This window comes from Tympanuchus pallidicinctus, unplaced genomic scaffold, assembly GCF_026119805.1.
Source record: "Tympanuchus pallidicinctus isolate F22 unplaced genomic scaffold, pur_lepc_1.0 scaffold3, whole genome shotgun sequence".
NCBI lineage: Eukaryota > Metazoa > Chordata > Aves > Galliformes > Phasianidae > Tympanuchus > Tympanuchus pallidicinctus.
The window spans coordinates 65201165-65219988 of NW_026294747.1; the positions used below are offsets into that span (position 1 = coordinate 65201165).

General features: G+C 41.8%; 1 protein-coding gene across 4 annotated transcripts; it reads left to right on the forward strand.

Moving 5' to 3' along the window:
* The first annotated feature begins 1319 nt into the window (after window positions 1–1319).
* Window positions 1320–17564, forward strand: NUB1 (negative regulator of ubiquitin like proteins 1). Of its 4 annotated transcripts, XM_052693163.1 has the most exons (16): window positions 1320–1462; window positions 2389–2482; window positions 4451–4568; window positions 4655–4816; window positions 6787–6845; window positions 7435–7505; window positions 8397–8579; window positions 10442–10530; window positions 11854–11960; window positions 12854–13040; window positions 13384–13491; window positions 13679–13831; window positions 14542–14688; window positions 14939–15034; window positions 15757–15949; window positions 16885–17564. In XM_052693163.1, the coding sequence occupies exons 3-16, from the start codon at window positions 4452–4454 to the stop codon at window positions 17046–17048; spliced, it is 1836 nt and encodes a 611-aa protein (XP_052549123.1). In that variant the 5' UTR covers window positions 1320–1462; window positions 2389–2482; window position 4451; the 3' UTR covers window positions 17049–17564. The 4 variants fall into 4 exon arrangements, with proteins under 4 accessions (XP_052549123.1, XP_052549122.1, XP_052549125.1 ...); XM_052693162.1 differs by lacking the exon at window positions 2389–2482; XM_052693164.1 differs by lacking the exon at window positions 2389–2482 and having other exon boundaries at window positions 1327–1335.
* The last annotated feature ends 1260 nt before the right edge of the window (window positions 17565–18824 follow it).

Consider the following 18824-nt stretch of genomic DNA (forward strand, 5'->3'; position numbering starts at 1 on the left):
GGAATATGCTTTACATGATGACTGACCTGCAGGGCCATCTAGTCCAAAATAAACAACATCCTTGGACAATGCTTTCCCTCACAATATCAGGGCAATTTGAACAAAAGTTTAGTCAGGCATTGGAACAGGCTGCATGGTGGTGGGGTCATCATTCCTGGAAGCGTTCAAGAAAGGTGTCCAGAAATGTGGTGCTGAGGGACATGGTTCACTGGGCATGGTGGCAATGGGTTGAAAGTTAGACTAGATGATTTCAGAGGTCTTTTCCAACATTGCTGATACCATAAAAATCCTTAGCTGCCTGGACAGTTTTGGGAGTACGTGGGACCTTTGGGGGTCCTACATACAAATATAACATCAAGTGTCTACTTTGTGCAGCCTACTGAGTCTCACCCCATTCCCAGCAGTGGGCCATTATGGGCACTGGAGCAGAAGGTATAATATATATTGTAAGGGAAATGGGGCTAAACCATCTGAGTACGGGAGGTCCGTACATTGCCCTGAAAGGCAGTTGTACCAAAGGTGGGCATTGGCCTCTTCCCCCAGGTAACAGCAGTAAGATGAGAAGCAATGGCCTGAAGCTGCACTATGGGAGATTCAGGTTGGATTTTATGAAAAAAAATTTCAGAAAGACAGGTGATGAAGTGGCACAGGGTGGTGGAGTCACCATCCCTGGAGATGCTCCAGAACTGTGGAGATGTGGCACTGAGGGACAGGGTCAATGGGCATGCTGGGACAGGTAGAGACTAGACCTTCGTTAGACCTTTTCCAACCTTAATGATTCTGTGAGTTATCCCCATGTACAGTGCCACACGTAATAGTTTTCCAGCCCAGCCTCTGAGTTCAGGTTAGTTTTGACACCCTTACAACAAACACAAACTTGTTCTCTAACCCCAGGCCCACACAGACACGCTTACCCTGCACACAGCAACCATCACACCCGGCTCTTCCCCGGCACCTCTCAGCCCTTGGAAAGGGCCCCCAGCACTGACAGGAACCTCTGCCCTTTTTGCTTCACAAGCAGAAAGGTTGCGGGTGAAAGGGTCTGACAGGTGAAAGGATAAAAAGGAGAAGCAGGTACCTAAGCACCAGCACCTCTCAAGGTGCAAAACAGACAAACGAAGAGCAGAATGCACAGCATGCCACCGAGCGACCAAACACCGCGCGAGAACACACACAAGTGAGGGCAAAGCCCTAAAATGGCGGGCGGGGCTTGGCTTCACCACGTGACCTCCCACTTCCCGTCTCAGCGCAGGAATCTCCCGGAAGCCGGCAGCAGCACGGGGCGTTACAGAACCCCGCCCCATTAACTGCCCTCCCTAAGGCCGCTGCCAGCGGGTGAGCTGCCGCCCAGCTGCCCCTCAGAGCGGGCTCTGGGTCCGTGGTGGGCTGGGACAGCTGTTGGTAGGGCTCGCTGTCCCCATCAGCCTGAGCGCCGAGGCCCGCGTTCGAGCGTAGGGCTCAGGTGGGTGCCTCCCCTCACGCTGAGGTACCGTACGGCCTCCCCGGGCCTCGCCCTTCTGTCAGCGTGGTGCTTTGGAGGCACCCAGCAGTGACAGCGCTGGGAATCGCCCCCTGCGGCATGGGGGTGGGGGTGTCGGTGCTGTCAGGGCAGGGGTGAGCCGGGTGTGTGCTGAGGGTGGCCCGGGGTTGCTGCTGGCTGCCCGTTCTGGCGCTTAGCTTCTCTATCGTCCCTGGAACCGTCAGTGAGCATTAAATCGGTGCTGTAGGGAGCCTTGCTTATGTTCTTTATCCAGTCTGTTTTATTACTAGGCTGCTCAGAATCCTTCCCTCAACAATTTGGCTTTCAAACCTGTGTTTGTTTTCCTGAGCCCAGCTGGCTCAAGTGACATCTGTGTGGCAAAAAGCTCAGTCTGGTATTCAGAGCAGCCTTTGGTAAATCCTCATCGGTTGTTTTGAGTTTTTGGAGAGTCCCTTTAAGCTCAGTGAAAGTGAAACCATCTCAGGGATGCTTGTGGGGATGTCACTCAGAAGTTCTTTATAAGGATTCTCTTGCCATTTACTTAAGGTGAAATGGTAATTCATTATGAATGTTAAAGTTTTTTAACAGCTATATCTGTGTTATTATTTGTGGAAAGGAAAATGTTCTTTTTATGGAGGCTTGATAAGGGTAAGTTTAATTGGAGACTTTGGTGTTGCTTCCTGGTTCTATAGATGAGCAGATTTACAAAACTGTGAAGTACCAATCTGATAAGAAGGTGAATGACCAGCTTCCAAGTGTCACCTGTATAATTTGTGGACTTAAAGTGTCTAGATGCCTTAAAATAAAGGATATTCTTTTGTTTCTGAAGTTATCGTTAAGTGGAAATATAGTGATGGTTTGGTTGTTCAGCACATCCTGAAAATTGCAAAAAAATGATTGTATTTCAGCCTGGAGAAAAGAAGGCTGCAAGGTGACCTCATTGCTGCCTTTCAGTACCTAAAGGGAGCCTACAAACAGGAGGGGAGTCAGCTCTTTGAAAGGGTAGATAACTGCAGGACAAGGGAAATGGTTTTAAGTTGAGGGAGGGGAGATTAGGTTGGATGTCGGGGGAGTTTCTTTACCGTGAGAATGGTGAGGTGCTGGAACAGCTGCCCAGAGAGGTTGTGGATGTCTCATCCCTAGAGGTGTTCAAGGCCAGGTGGGATGTGGCCCTGAGCAGCCTGGGCTGGTATTGAATGGGGACATTGGCAGCCCTGCCTGTGGAGTGGAGGGGTTGGGGGTTGAGGGGGGAAGGGTTGGAGCTTCATGATCCTTGAGGTCCCTTCCAACCCAGGTCATTCTGTGATATGGGGTTTATGTGATGTGTTTTGGGAAAAAAAATAGGAAAACTGCACTTGAATACCGTCTTTTGGAAACTGGATATGTTTGTTCCTTTCTGCTTGCAAATGCATGTTTTGTTTTGGCCCTGAAGTAATAACAGCATCTCAGTGAGAAGAAGAATGTGTGTTTTCCCACCTGGTTTGATCAGACACTATGTGAACTACAGGAAACAAACTGGAAGGGTTTTTGAAGCACCTGCTGCTCAGCTGTCCTGGCCTTTTGCTAGAAGAGTCTTTATGGCATTCAGAGATTCTTTGTATCTCACCAAAACTGCAGTTGAGATAAGATTAATTGATATGTTTAACTGACTTTTTTTTTTTAACCTACATTTTTTTGCTCATTAAGTGTGCCCTTCTGAACAAGGAACAGGCTTTGAATCTGGACACAAGGGCAGTGGTTTCTGATTCTTCTCTTTTTTCCCCCCATTTTCTTGAGAGCTCTGTGCTGATAAACAAGAACAAGAAAAAATGAACCCACTGTTAAAGAAAAGTGACAGTTTCATCAGTTTTCAATGCCCGCAACTTAAATGTCTTTCTATATAAATTAACAGACATCTCCCATATGATTCCTAGTGTGCAAGAGCCAAGTCATAAGTAAATAGATTTTCTTTGTGGTGTGTTTTTTTGTTTTTTTTTTTCCTTCCAAGATCATCTTATCCTCCTTTCCTTACCCTCTCTCTGCCTTCTCTATTCCTTGTCATAGAATCATAGAGGTTGGAATAGGTCCCTAAGGTCATTCAGTCCAATCAACCACATATCACCAGTATTTCCCACCAAACCACATCCCTCAGTACGACATCTAAACATTTCTTGAACACCATTTTTTATAATGGACTTTTTTTCATGGAAATGCTGATTTACTCGGAGGTAACTGCTTTTTCTCAACTGAATGTAACTTGTGATGAGTTCAGCCTAAATTGTCACCTGTGAGCCAGGGAATTGCTCTTTTCAGCACACTGCCAACTTGTCCCTAGTGATGGGTGCTTCATTGCCTGCTGCAGATCTACCGTGCACATCACATTTAATCTCAGTCTCTGTACTTTATGTTGCTTGTGCTCTTTGTGCTTTTTCTGCAGTGGGAGTGGGAAGAACGTATCGTGGACTATGGAAAGTGTGACAAGCTGCTATTTCATCACTGTGATAGCAAATGATTGAGATCTGAGAGGGGAGGCATGGATCTTGGCGCTGATTTCATTTGCTGGAGGGATGAGGACATTGTGTTATGGTCTTCTCATAGGGAACCTTGTGGGACTGAGATGTTTCTTCTTGACACCTCTTTTCTGTCTTCCAAAAGAGTCATAACTTGTGTTCAACCAGTGGCTGGTGGAGAAAAGCAGGAAGGCAGAGGCATAGCACAGACACGTTTTGCAGAGGGATTAGAATGAGCAGCTCTTTCCAGGGCAGGAAAGAATAGTTTTGTCATGGATTTTGAAGAATCAATGTGTTCTGCAATTGTAGCTTATAGGAGAGGTTAGGAAGAGATTTCCTGCCACAAAATACTAAATTGGGGGGGTTCCTGAATTGTCTGTGTTCCAATTTTTGATAGTAGTTTTGTTGTTAGGTTCCCTTCCCCACCAAAATGCGTTTCATACTCAATGGTATTTTTTGCTTGTTTGCTTTTCTTTAAAAGAATGGCACAAAAGAAGTATTTGATAGCAAAGCTGACAAGCTGCTTAAGAGAAGACAAAATTCAGCTGTGGAAACCACCGTATACAAATGATAAAAAAGAAGCTGGTGAAGAGATGAAGGTAAATATTCCATCTGAGCTGGTGTCATGTGTCCTCCAGTCGTATTACTGGTGCATTTCGCCAGATTTTTCTTGCTGTTTTCTTAGGAGCTTGTCCAAAAATATTCATCCAAGCTGAAAATCAATCAGAATGATGCAGAGAATATGCTGGAAGAAATACGGTGTAAAGCAATTGAGCGTGGAACAGGAAATGAAAATTATAAAATGACTGGGATTGCAAGACTTGATATACATCTGCCTCGGAGGAAAGTAAGCGATGTTGGAGAAAAGCTGGGAGAAGTAACTTTGCTTTATGGCCTTCTGAGTTCTAGTTATACAACCAGTGCAAACGTGTTCTTCCTCAACTTCTTTGGGTGCTTTGCATGATGAATCTGTGTTTGATATTAAAAAAATAATAATGCTGGAGGTGGGGAGGGAGAAGAAGTTATGTAGATAGTTTTAGTTCCTCAGATATATGGGAATATCATGAAGAGGGGATATAGTGTTGGGTGACTAGTAATTGTCTTCCTTGTAGGATTTAATGAGAAATGATCTTTCAATTAAGAAAAGTAAATTAGATTTGAGTCTGTCTAGTTCAATTTAATTTCTTCTGACTTAACTGTTCATGTTAGTAATAAAGAGCAGATATTTTTTTTCAGTTGTAAAATACCTAAAGTTGCATTAGCAAATGAATATCACTTTATTACCACAGCTCTTGTTTCAATGACAGCTTTAATTTTTTAAGAAGTCCCCTTTCTTTTTAATTGCAATGACCAAATTGAATGCTCTGTCATCTTAAGTGGTGTATGGCTGACAATATAAAATAGTCCTCCTGTAGCTTTTAACCATGGCACGTGGCAGTGCTCTTACAGTGATTTATATTTAACTGTTCTAGACCTGGCAGCTAACTAAACCTCCAGTGTCTGAACTTGGAAAGGTGTTTCCAAGGATTTTCTGTTATAATGGTACTCATCTATTTTAAGTGAGGTTCCAAACAATTTGCCCCTTGCATCCAGGCTTCAGCCTTTAGTTTCCTTCATAAAACATACAGGAATGTTTTTTAGTTTCCTGCATAAAACATACCACAGTAATGAAATTGGTGTCGCTCTGATTGCTGTGCTGGATTCTGAGGCTGCATCTACCCTGCTCAGCTAAACTTTAGTCAGCTAAAGCCCACTGGCTGTTCCACAGTCACAGTTGTTTGCATCCTTTCTGAAGCAGCTCTGCCCAGTCCACCTGCTGTTCTGCCAAGCAATGGTCAGGCACAAGGTGAGGGACTGATCTCCATCAGTGGTTTGGATACAGCTGTGCTGTTCTGATGGCTGAGAGCATTCAGTTCTATGGATGTGAGCTGCTTTACAGGACAGAGAACAGTTCTTGGTTAGGTTCTTAGTAGTACAGACAAAGCCAGTGTCTGGCAAACACAATTGCCATCTCAGATCACTTTCTAGTTTTGGTTCTGCTGAGTGGGAGTAGCATCTTCCCCAAAGCTGTGTATCTTGATCTGCTCAGATAACAGTAGAATTTCTTTGCTTAGGGACACTTAAAGGTAGCATTCATCTTTGCAGCAGCAGCAGTGAGTGGTGACTGTGGAAAAGAATAATATTTTTCTGCTGAAGATGGTGATCTTCAGAGATAACCTGTACTTCAGAAGGTTTCTTTTTCCACTGAACGCTTGAAAAAACACAATCATAGTAGTTCTCTCTCCTGCAGTGAAAATTAATTAGCAGGGAATGTGACAGGCTAAAGGCAGCAGTTGTTAAGTATTTGCCATGCAGTTAAAACAAACAAATAGTCTGCTAATTCCTTTCTTCTATGCTGCTGGGCACGAGGGAATTAATTCATTTAAAATCCTAGTTTATCTAATCTGGGAACAGGCACAGTAATAGGAATTAATCATAACTTCACCAGTCACAGGTGAGTGGCATAATTCCAGAGCAGAGTTAAGATTGGAAGCACATAATTAAATTAGTTTAAATTGTTTGGGTCTGAATTTGGATTTATCTAACTATCAATCTTGTGCAGTAGTAATGCTTATTTTTAGCAGTGGATAGCAGTGTATGCTCCCTGCCTGGAAATTAATAGTATGTATGCCAAGTAGTAACCCTGTTAACATGATTCTTATTTGAAAAAGAAACTGCAGTTGTTAGAAAACAGTTAATTTTAAAAAATGCCCCAAGTGCTATGATACATTCTTTTCCTTTCTTCCTCCATTCTTCCATCCAATATAATTACTACAGAGCAGAAAAGTCCCGCTGGAAACTAGCCTGTTCATCACTGGCAAGGAGCTCAGATCACAGTAAGTGTAATCACCTTTGGTTCTTGTCTCAGTACTGTATGACAGTGTGCTATTCACAGAAATGCAGGCAGTGCACTACTGTTGGGTTCTCTTAAGTTTTTCTTACTGTTTGTTGTGTCTGAGTAGGCTGTACAGCATTCCTGGATAGGGCAGTTCTTCATTTAAAAAGTGGCAGCTCAACACATCAAAAAGGAAAGTTAGTAGTGGAAATGACTCCTTTGTAAGTCATCAGCAAGTACCAGAGGAGGCAGCAGTGATCAACACTGTTTGTAGTGAGGCAGGTCCTCTAAATAGTGAACCAGCTTCTCTTTTGTGGTTTGGTGTGTTGTTTGTTTCTTTGTTTGTTTTTAACCCAACTAAAATCAGATTCTTTTCTGCCTATTTTGCTTTTCCCTTTCTGTATCCCATCTTTTTCCTGTATGGCATAGAAAGCTTTCTGATGATGTTATTTTAACTTTTAGCAGCCTTTCATAGTCAAATGTTAAGCCAGTTATTAACATAGTTGTTTTCAAGTTTTACCACTGTTCTATTAGAAATGCAGTTTGTCCTTGTAAGTTTGTATTCATAAATGCAATGATTTATTTCACAGGATAGCACAAGAGCATGCATTACAAGAAAATGCTATCAAAATAATCATAAATAAGAAGCAGCTCGACCTGGGTATGTATTTCTAGTCAAGTAAACTGTCTCCACTTGAGTGTACTTCTGTGTTTGTTTTTCAGTTTATTGCTTCTCAGAAGCAAACTTGTTTGCAATTTTTTTTTAATGTGAAAAATCTCCAAGGAATTGCAGTTCTGTTTGCCAGTCTCTGCTCTAAGGTGAAGGTAATAAATAGTAATGATCAAAGTACTCAGAACTATTGATTATAGGAATCCCTTAATAAATGCTGAAAACCTATTTTCTGAAGCGTTGAAATACCCAGAATGGATTTTAACAAAAATAAATAAATTTCCCCAAACCACACTACATAGCTGCACATTCAGAAATTTGTTTGTAATGTGTTACACATGCCAATTCCCACAATGTGTTTGAAACACTGAACAACAACTACTTTCTTTTTTTGTTGATTACCTGAGCAGCTGACATATTTCTTCCCTTGGAAGAAGTCAGAGCTACTTAGAGCCATGAAATTGATAAGAACTTGGATTTAATTTCCATTTCCTCTGTCCTGGTATTGTGATGTGTGATTCTGGATGCCTTGTTTAACCCCACATTATTCTAGTTTTTGCCTGGAGATCAAATAATTTAAATAGAAACACTTGTGTTTCTTGAGTGCTTAGGGGAAAAACCCATACCAGTCATTTTAAAAGCATTTCTTAAATGCAAATGTGCTTCTGATTTGAGTTTCTGTGGAAGATGTCAGTAATTTACAATGATCATGACTGAATACTTGCATCTGGTACTGATTGTAGTTCACCAGTATAATGCAAGCAAGGTAAGAGGCTGTTGAGATTGTTGTTTTGTTTTTTTTTTTCCAGTAGCACTCCAATGTAAAATGGTTTCTTCACAAATAAAGTATGAGAAATGTGATCCTAATACTGTGTTTTGCAGGAAAAACCCTTGAAGATCAAGGTGTAACACACAATGCAAAAGTGATGGTACTTCAACTGGAACAGAGTGATGAGGAAACTAAAAGAAAAGTTCACGAAGAAGAACTTCAGCGCAAGAAAGAAAAAGACATCAGTGAGAAGATGCAAAGAACTAAGAAGGGTTTGGAAATCCTAGCAGAGAGAGGTAGGGCAGGGTTGGTGTGGGAGTGGGGAGCTGGGCATCTTGCAGATCATCTCTGTAGCATTTCAGCATGCAGAATGCCTGCACTGTCACTTCAGTTTATACTCTTGTAGCCAACTTGAAAACTGAGTTGATTAAGACTTCCTCTTCTAATTATTACACAAGTGGAATGCTAAAAAATATTTTACACTTGCTGAAGGATATAATATGAATCAATTATTATGTAATTGGCACTTGACAGCTAAGGAACTGACAACTCTGAGAGCAGGCTTTAAACTTATTGTTCACATAAGCACAGTGGAATAATGTATGATATGTCTTACACACTTTTTTGTAGTTTACCTCAGATATGACTACGTGTAACCATAGTTACATTGTGCAGAACAGCTCACTTGTCATTCTAATCTATAGTGTGGTTGTTCTCATTGTGTCTGATGTCAGCTGCCTGCAACTGTGGATTAAGTCAAAGGGATATGGTCAATTTAACAGTAATTTTTCAAAATGAGATTAAGCGTGTCTGTGAATTGCACTGCTAGATGATGAACTTAAATCACTTCTATTTTACTGTTTCAAAAATCCACAAACAAGAAACTGAGTATGCAATGAATTCCTGCCAAATGCATAAATAGTATGTGAACAAAGCTGCTTTCAGCCTACTGTAATACCAGATTTTGAACAAATAAAGGAAGTGAGTCTTTTTATTGACTTAAGGGGTAATTTAGACCCCAGCCTTTGAATCCTGCATAGGGCCTCTTTAAGATACTACTAGCTGTCATTTATAGCAAAATGCCAGAGTATGACAGAGTCTTTATATAGTGTCCTCAAAGGCTCGAGGCTCTGTGTGAAGCAACATGAAATACAGAAAGAATCTACCAAACCTTTTGTTTCACCTGAAGAAAATTGCAGGGCAGAAGCTTTTAGCCTCTGTAAACTCCTTCTTAATTGTCTTTTGTTTGTAAGAAAAGCATCCTTTTTAAATCTAATTTAAGTGAAAACAAAAAATTAATAGAACAGTCATAAACTTCAAAGACATTGGGAAAGGATAGAATCATAGAATCACTGAGGTTGGAAAAGACCTCCAAGGTCATCTTGTCCAACCATGCACTTATCACCAGTATGTCCCCACTAAACTGTGTCCTGAGTACCTCCAGGGATGGTGACTCCATCTCCCTGGGCAGCCTCTGCCAGTGCCTGACCACTCTCTTAAAGAAGAAATTTTTCTTAATGCCCAGCCTGAATCTCCTGTGGAGATTCAAAAAAATGGGCCCTAAAATGCTTCATGCTTGGCCAGCTGAGGCTGGTGGTGGTAGGTCTGTCTAAAAACAGACTTCATGTAATAGTATCATAGAATAGCTTAGAGTGGAAGGGACCTTGAAGGTCATCCAGTTCAGCCCCTGCCATGGACAGGGCTGCTGGGGCCCCATCCTACCTGGCCTTGAGCAACTCCTGGGACGGGCTGTCTGCAGCCTCCCTGGGCAGCAGTGCCAGTGCATCCCCACTCTCTGAGTACAAAATTTCTTCCTATCATCTGAGCTAAATTTCCCCTTTCAGTTTAAAGCCATTCCCCCTTGTTCTATCACTCCCAGACCATGTAAAAAGTTGGTCCCCTTCCTGCTTGTAAGCTCTCAGCAAGTTCTGGAAGGCTGCAAGGCGATCTCCCCGGAGCTTTCTCTTCTCCAGGCTGAACCAACTCCCTCAGCCTTTCTTCATGGGTGAGGTGCTCCAGCCCTTTTGTAATTCACGTTTTTTGTTGTTGTTTGCTTTGTTGTTTGACTGTGTACTTAATGACATAATCTTATGGCAACAACGGTGTTCTTTTAGGAGGTGGTACTTACAACTAAGACTTGCTTTTTCTTATGTTTCAGAGGAGTACTTGGATGCAGATACTGCTCCATATCTAGATATAGCTAATCAGACTGGGAGGTCAATCGAGATTCCTCCTCAAGCCAAAAAAGTAGGTAAAATTTATCTTACTGAGCTAATAAGACACTTGACAAATCAGGCTTTAAGAAGCTATTTCAAATATAGCATTGAAATACACTAGGGCTTTCTGGGAATGTTAGCTAGATATTTGCTTAATAAAAATGATTTTGAAATGGAAATGAAGTATAACTCTGCAGTTGAGATACTTTAGCCATCTGAAGACGGCCCCCTAACTGCTGATCTAATTGCAGATTTAATCTTGCATAGGCTCCAGTGTTGTCAATGTCTTTTTTTTTTTTCTTCAGTTTGTTTTTAAGATGGGTTTTAACTTTGTTTCCTAGCACCTGAATTTTGATTGCTGTAGGACCACATGGAATGAACTTGTTCATTAGGCTCAGTCAACTTTAGCTGGAGGCAAAATGAATCTTGCAAAGTCAGACTTCTTAAAAAGTAGTTTTGAGATCTTCTGCACTGTGACCCATCTCAGATTTAAATTTGCTCCCTGTTCAAACCTCACGTTCCCAACTGAAAGTCTTTGGCCAGGTGCATGCAGTCATTACAGTAGGAGTGACACACCTGATGTTGGCTGCTGAAGCAGAAGAATGGCTGTAACTGTCTTTTTGAAGATAAGAAATGTTTACAAATGTAACAATAGAAAAAAAATATAGGGGAGGGGAAGCAACAAGCAGACCCCCAACACATTAACTGCTGCTCTCGCATCTGCTGAGGCACACTGTTTTCTGACTCATCTGGAGTTTCTGGATGATTGGAAAAAAATAGCCGTCCTTTCTCAGAATGCAGATTGTTCTGATGAGAGCTAAAGAGCCTAAAAGTTAAAGCATCAGATGTATGGAACTTGGGTGAGAAGAACTATTGCAGGTTGTGACTGTCATTATTGCAGTTGCCATCCTGCAGGAACTAGAGAGTTTTCCTGCCACGATCAAGATATAATTATCAGTTCTGAGGCTTTACAGGAAGTGAATCACAAGAGTTATACAAGATATTTCTAATAGTAAAGCAAAACAAGCTTGGTACTGTTAGAATGTGTGGGACTTGCAAAATGCTTAGCTTGTTATCTCTTGTTACTGAGAATCAATCTGTGGTTTTAGTTTTAGAATAAATTTGGTGCTTCACTTCATGTGTCAGTAACATTTGTTGCTTTTTTTTCCTAGACAATATATTATTAAATGAGATAAAAATATCAAGCAGTGTGAAATGATGACTCTTACTGAACTGATACAACAGTATTTTTCTAGGAAGAACAAGGAGTCTAATGGATTACCTACATCATTATTTTTAGTCATAAAAGAGAGCTGAGGGGAGTACAGAAATGACTTGATATATCTTTTTCTAGGCACTTCTGCTGGCAATGGGTTATCATGAAAAGGGCAGAGCATTAATGAAAAAGAAGGAATATGAAATAGCTCTGCCATATTTGTTGGATGCTGATAAACATTTCTGGTAAGAACCTTTTGAAGTATTTATATCTGGCTTTCCTGTACTGTCAGCCAAATATAGGAACACCATTAGACCTGGCTACGTGTGTAAATCAGGGCCTCTTTTGCTCAGGATTACTTCTCACCCTCTCTGCAGTTGGAAAATAGCAGGAGAAGCCTCTGACTTTTGGTGACAGGTGGCTTCGTGTAGAACAGCTGAAACAGATACAGCCACTGGGCCATTTAGTCTGTCATATTACATAAACAGAAACTGTCATTAATGTACGAGGCTATAAATTGCTGTAGCTTGAGAGGCAGATGCACGTACTCTTTTGCAATCACTCCTGTAAGGAATAATTTCCGAGCAGAACACAGAGGTCAGTAACCATATTGGAGTTTCTGCTGGTAATCTAATTTGCTGTCAGCAGTCAGAACCCTAAGGTGCTAATGTTGAGGAACCCCCTCCCCAAAGTAATGCCCCTTTCTGCTTCTTGTCTGCACTCACAAATAAGGAGACTCACACAGATCCTAGTGTATTCACTTGCAGTGAAGCAGATGATTGATCTCTGTGGTCTTAAAGGTTATAGAGTGCTTAATTCTATCCTGCTTTTATATGGATGCTGTCTTTAAATAGTTTTAAAAAAAAATATTGTGGCTATCATAGTTTTTTGGGAAGAAGTGTTATCAAGAATGTCCTACGTATTAATGAAAGTGATGGACATCAGTGTTCTCTTAAAGTGCCACTGGCTTCAGTTTGCTGCCTCAAATATGAAGCACATGCTTCCTCAATGAATTGAGTGTATGTGAGTGTATGCATTTGAGTACATATGAGTATGTGTACTCCTAGCCTGTTATTTTGTTAGTGTTAAAAGGCAAACAACCACTCCCCTAAAAAAACCAAATGTTTTGTTTTCCCAGTGAGTGCAGCACGGAGCTGCTGAACACAGTTGATAACTATGCAGTCCTGCAGCTGGATATAGTGTGGTGCTACTTCCGCCTGGAGCAGCTGGATTGCCTGGATGATGCAGAGAAAAAGCTGACCACAGCCCACAGGTGCTTCCAGAGGTGCTATGGGGAGAACCATGAAAGACTTATTGATATCAAGGTATGCTGCTGGTTCTATTAAACTAGGGTGGTTTTGTTGTGGTGTTTTGGTTTATTTCTTGCATTGCTTCACTTACTGTTCAAATATTCCAAGGCTCTCTTCTAGTTTAAAGCTTTCTTGTGCTTCCTTAGCTGGTTATGTCATTGTGAAAGCAATGGGTTTGACAACAAGGTCACAGCAAATATGTTTATATGTGTAGATTTTGCTGTGGCACTTCATTTACATACTGAGCTTTGCATATTAGTGACTAAAATTTCATTAAAGATGTATAATGTTCTGTTGATAATGAATGGGTGTTCTAACATATGCTTATCCCCCTGTCCCCTTTTTAACAATCCTTTAGGGAAGCTATGGCCGTGAGAAGGTTTTATTTCTACGGCTTTACCTTCTTCAGGGAATAGGACACTATCACAGTGGCAGAGAAAAGGAGGCTGCTGAGTACATCCAGAAGGTGAGGCACCATTAGGGAGAGCTTTCAAGTTGTTTGCACTAGGAACTTACTGAAGGAAATATGTTCCTGTGTTTGGACTGTGCCTTCTGCCTGTTCACTGCTTACTCAGGAAAATGGGGAGATTTTGTTTTCCATTTGTATGTTAGCAACAGTGTTAGTGATGTCACGTTGTTCACTTTACACACAGGCATCTCATTTGTATGAAGAACTGTACATAGATCCAGAAAAGGTTTATCAACTGTCATTCCTGGGCTTTTCTGAACAGGAAGCTCGCCTTGCCCTGCGAGCGTGCCATGGGAATGTGGAGCATGCTGCCAACCTTATTACCAACAGGAGAGAGGTATGGGGCAGTAAAAGCATTAAACCAAGGATTCTGTTTGTTGGGGTGTCCCTAAGATCATGTTTTGCATAACTAGTACATCATAATGCTAAATTAAGGACTTAAATTATCATGCTTTGGCACTGTTAGTGTGACTAACAGCTTGACATCTGCTGCCACAAGTTTGAAGCCACAACTTAATAGAAGTGTTTGGACTTGGAAAATTCAAGAGGGGAGAAGGCTGTGTTGTGCTGAAGTATAAGTAGCCAACAGTGTTGGCCATACTTGAAGTGCCTGAAATTACATTTGGTAAGTAGAGGTGGTATTTTAAGACTTCAGACAGTGAAATGTGGATAGAAAAGTCAAATGGCTGTGAGATCTTGTTGGCTACATGCCCAGCCCTGACTGTGTGTCCTTGGCAGGTCTTGTCCACAGACCCATCTGCCAAGCTGGTTTATCGCTTACTACAAGGGCCTATAATAGCTGTGATAGTGTAGGATTAGATCTGCTGAGACTTCAGAACAGAAGCATGGCTGCAGTGCTTGCTCATGGGAATACAAATCACTTTAGTGATCACTGTCTGGCAGTGAAATCTGTATTTAAAATACTAAGTTCTTTTTCCTCAAGAAATCCAAGTTCAAAAGAAGTAAATCCAAGAAACCCCTCATGTGCAGGGGAAGGTGGAAGCAATCCCATGCACAGTTAGCTTTGTAATGGCTGTGTTCTTGCAGGAAAAGGCACAGATAAGGAGGGAGGAGAGAGCTAAAAGAAGGCAGCGACTGGAAGACATAAACACCTTGAAAAGTATGGGCTACTCAGAGCGAGCTGCTCAAGTAGCCCTTCATCATGCACAAGGAAACCTGGACCAAGCTTTTAAGGTAAGATTTCCAGGAGTAGTGCTTTTATACAAAAAAAAAGTATTCTTTTAGAATTGCTTAGCAGATTCTTATTTTCTGTTTTCTGTATTGGTGAGTTTGTACCCTTCTTTTGAACTGTAATGACCAAACTTCTACTTCCTGACCCGGTGAATCAGACACTAAGATGGTTGAGGTTTTGTATGCACTTCTCCACATTGAGGACTAATGTAACTGTGTTGCTCTGTTCTGATCCCTCTCCATTTTGCTACAGTTTATTCTGGACAATCCAGAGTTACTGTTGGAAAACGATGATGATGATTCTGCAGCCTCAGACCAGTTTCAGGTTTCCCAAGAAAGTATTGACCAAGTAAGTCAAATCTTTTTCTTTCTGAGGAGTTGGTAGCCTTGTTTCTGAATTACACCTTCAACCACGCTGGATCTTAAGCAGAGCTGTGGAAATTGTCTTTGTCCCATGTGCCTCATATGCTGTCACATTTCCATCGTCTTGCATCTGCTCTTCACAGCGAAGTCACACTTGGGCTGAAGTAGTAATTCCTGTCTACTTCCTGCCCTTCACACCAATGTGTGGTGCACAGGTTCTGAAGGAAGTACAGGCATTCTAGTGCTCTTACTCTAAAAAAGACATCAGAGAAGAAATGTATTCAAGTATTTAAACATATTGCAGTGCACTTGGGAAAGAGTTGGCATCTGTCTTTCTCATCATGGGCCATCTGAAAAGCTCTTCAGTAGCTAGTGTGGCTCGATAGTTTAATGTCAGGCAGGAAAACTGCATTGCATAGAAAAGATAAATAATAAATGCACACTCCTGGAATGCTGGAGTGCTTTGAAGTTCCCTTTGAAAACTGAAGAGCTGGCCTGATGTTAAACAAGAGGCTCTTGATTTTGCTCAGCGTTCCCATTCCTGTAATAGGTCACTGCCCTGTTGTTAGCTATTCCAGTAAACCACACTCAGTGTCCTGGAATTCCTGGTATGCAATGCTTTCCACTGTGCAAGGGGAATGACTGTCAGATTCCTGTCAGTCACTGATGCTGACTGAGCTTGAATTTCTTTATTTCTGCCCCTTGTAGCTGATGTACATGGGATTCAGCCAGGAGTCAGCAAAGCAAGCTTTAAAGGTCTTTAAAGGCAACATCCACTTAGCTTCCCAGACGCTGGCTCATTATGGGGGAGTTCTGCCAGATTCACTTCAGCTATCTCCAGAGGGGTCCAGTCTGTCAGAGGAATCAACTTCATCTAAAGACTCACCCACAGAGTCTGCAAGTAAGAAATGCTGCATGCAACAACTAAGAGAGACCAGGAGGCTATTCTGCTTTTTGTACAAATGGATGATCTGATTTCTGCTTACGCTGTTTGTAGAGGGCTTTGAGTCAGGCCTCAGACTGATTTCCTTGGTACTGTAGTTACTGACAAGGCAGACATTAGCCCCAGATAAGCTACAGTCCCTACAATCAGTCCTGGCCATTTATGATCTATAAGGGGTGTAGTGTCAGCTGAAGGCACACAAGACAGATGTAGCCCAGGAGGAAAGGATAACCTTCAGAGGCGTCCTGGGAGAAGCTGAAAGGAGTGGCTGCTGACTTAGCCATGCCTTTAGCATGCACGGCTGGAGGCCTTGGGTATCTCCATCATATCACTGAGGAGGAACACACTGCCCTTTGTAGCCCACAGATAATTCTAGCTTTTCCCATCTAACTGAATTCACTCATACTAATTAAGTCTAAAAATGAATCAGCCTCTCCCTGCATGTAGTCTCAGAGAGTCTTAAGATTCTCTGGCTTCCTGGACTTAGTGCTGAAAATTTTTGGCTTGTTAATGCCTGATTTTTTTATTTTTTTATTTTTTATTGCCAAGAAATTTTATTCCAAATGTGTGATACAGAAGCTGATCTGACCACATGCCCTTTATCTTGATAGAGCTGTAACTGATACTTGCATTAGCAAAGAGGAAACTCATACTTTGTCTCGTATTAGCTGCCAGAGCTCAAGCAATCCCTGTTGTACAACTAAGGGCTTTCCTGCAGCTTTAAGTAGAGGGAAAATTGGCCATCCTGCAATAACTGGTAGAGCAATTTTAAAATAAGAGGTAGTTTGTAGTAATTGGCTCTTGCAGAGAAATTCATGCTGCTGAAAGAGGGGAAGTATAAACTTCTTTCAGCAATGAAACCACTGCTGACTTTATTTCTTTTCTAATTGAAGGTTCTTCTAGTTCACCAACAGATGAAGACATGGAGACTGATGCAGTCAATGAAATCCTGGAGGATATTCCTGAACATGAGGAGGATTATCTGGATTTAACACTGGAGGAGGAGGAACAGATCATTCATGAATACTTATCCTACATAGAAGTACCACAGCATTAAATCTCATTATCTTGACTTCAGTTACACATTTTTTCCCTTGACAAATTGAGTTTGGATTCTAAATGCATCTTCAGCTTATTTCTTACTAAACGCCTTGAAGTCAGTTAAGCTGTAGGTGAAACACATAATTCCTGCTTATTTATAAATCTGCTTAAAGCCTACATCTGTGGTACACTGTAATTTATTGTCCTAGCAAAAAGATAGAAACATTTATTTTCAGAAGAAAATTTAATAGAACTTAACTATATTTTTATTGTGAAAAAGTGATTCACTTAGTATACAGGCAAATAAGCATTTCTGCATCACTTAAAGATGTCAACTTTGATGCAATCTGTGTAAAGGAGAGACCTGGCTAATGAGGTTAGAGAGGTATCCACCTATGTACTGGTTTTTTTTCCATCTGGAAGATTGCTGAGAGTCATTTATGTGTCTGTTATGCATGGATTTATACTGCATTCTGCTTCTTGCTTCATGCAGATGTTACACAGGCAATAAAGATAACCATGTGCTGCTTCAGCTTTTAGTAAGAAGTCTTCTGTCCTTTGCTCTTAAAAAGCAGTAGGAACTGCCACATCCCATAGCGTTCTGGAGAAATACCTGTGTGGAAATAGCCGGTGCAACATCCAGCTTCCTGCGACAAGAGACTCCTCTCTGCCTGGCATGTGAGTTTCACCCGGCGTTGTTTTTCCATTTGCATTCAATACCTTCAGACTCACGGTAGAGGGAGCTCAAGCCCTACCTGCTGCAGGGCCGGGGGGAAGGCAGCAGGGAGCGGGGATCTTTGCTGCTGGTGGCCCTGACAGGAGCTGCTCTGGAACGAGCCGTGTATGCGGTGACCATTTCTTCTTACCCAGCATTTATCGGGGGAAATGAAGGCTTGCACTTCTGCAGTACTGGGAGAATACACAATACTGGAAGTAGGACTATAGCCTGCAAAGTGACTGCAATAATCCTAAAGCTAATAGTTGGTAAGTGTTGGTGTGGTTTTTACTCTGGCTACCTTAGCCTGGGGCAGCAAAAGACAGGGAATAATTATATATATCACTAATGAGTTACTTGCTGTTTATTTCATGCTTGTGTGTCAAGACAAGCATTACAAAAACAGGGTATTTTAGAAATATGTTGGTCAATGGGGATAAAGCTAGAACTGCAAACTTGAGGCAAAAAGAAACCCAGCAACTGCTCTATCCCCACTGTCTCTCTGCAGGAGAGCACAGAGCACTGAACAACAGACAAACCAAAAAATAGCTAGACAATGGAAACAACCAACCAAGCCAGAAGCTGTACATAGCTTTAACAAGGAGTAGGTGGGACTGCAGTGGCATTACCTTGGGGTAGTGCATGAGCATGCACAGAAGGCAGCAGCTCTCTGCTTTGGCACAGTTTACATAGCCAAGTAGCAGTGACGACTCAAAAAGTCAACTCCTCAGGGTTTGTAAAATTAGCATCTTGACATGCAAAGCTTATAGGAGAAGCTGTTCCTCTGTGATGTAATTCTGCCAGTACTGCCCCCAGGAACTGTGTGTGCAGTTTTAAGTGATCAGCAGGGTGGGAGGATTTGCTGAAGGATTTAGTTAATTTCGGAACATGCATTTGAAGACGCTGATATCTTTAGCGACAGGCACAAACAGTAATGACTCATTAATTCCCCTCTATGAGCTCTGTCCCTCTGAAATCCATTTGCAAACTTCAGGTGCAGCTGCCCTGTGCTGAGCTCTCACTCATTGTGGGCCGTTAGTCCAGAGTTTTAACCCAGCAGTCTCCTATGCTGCCTGT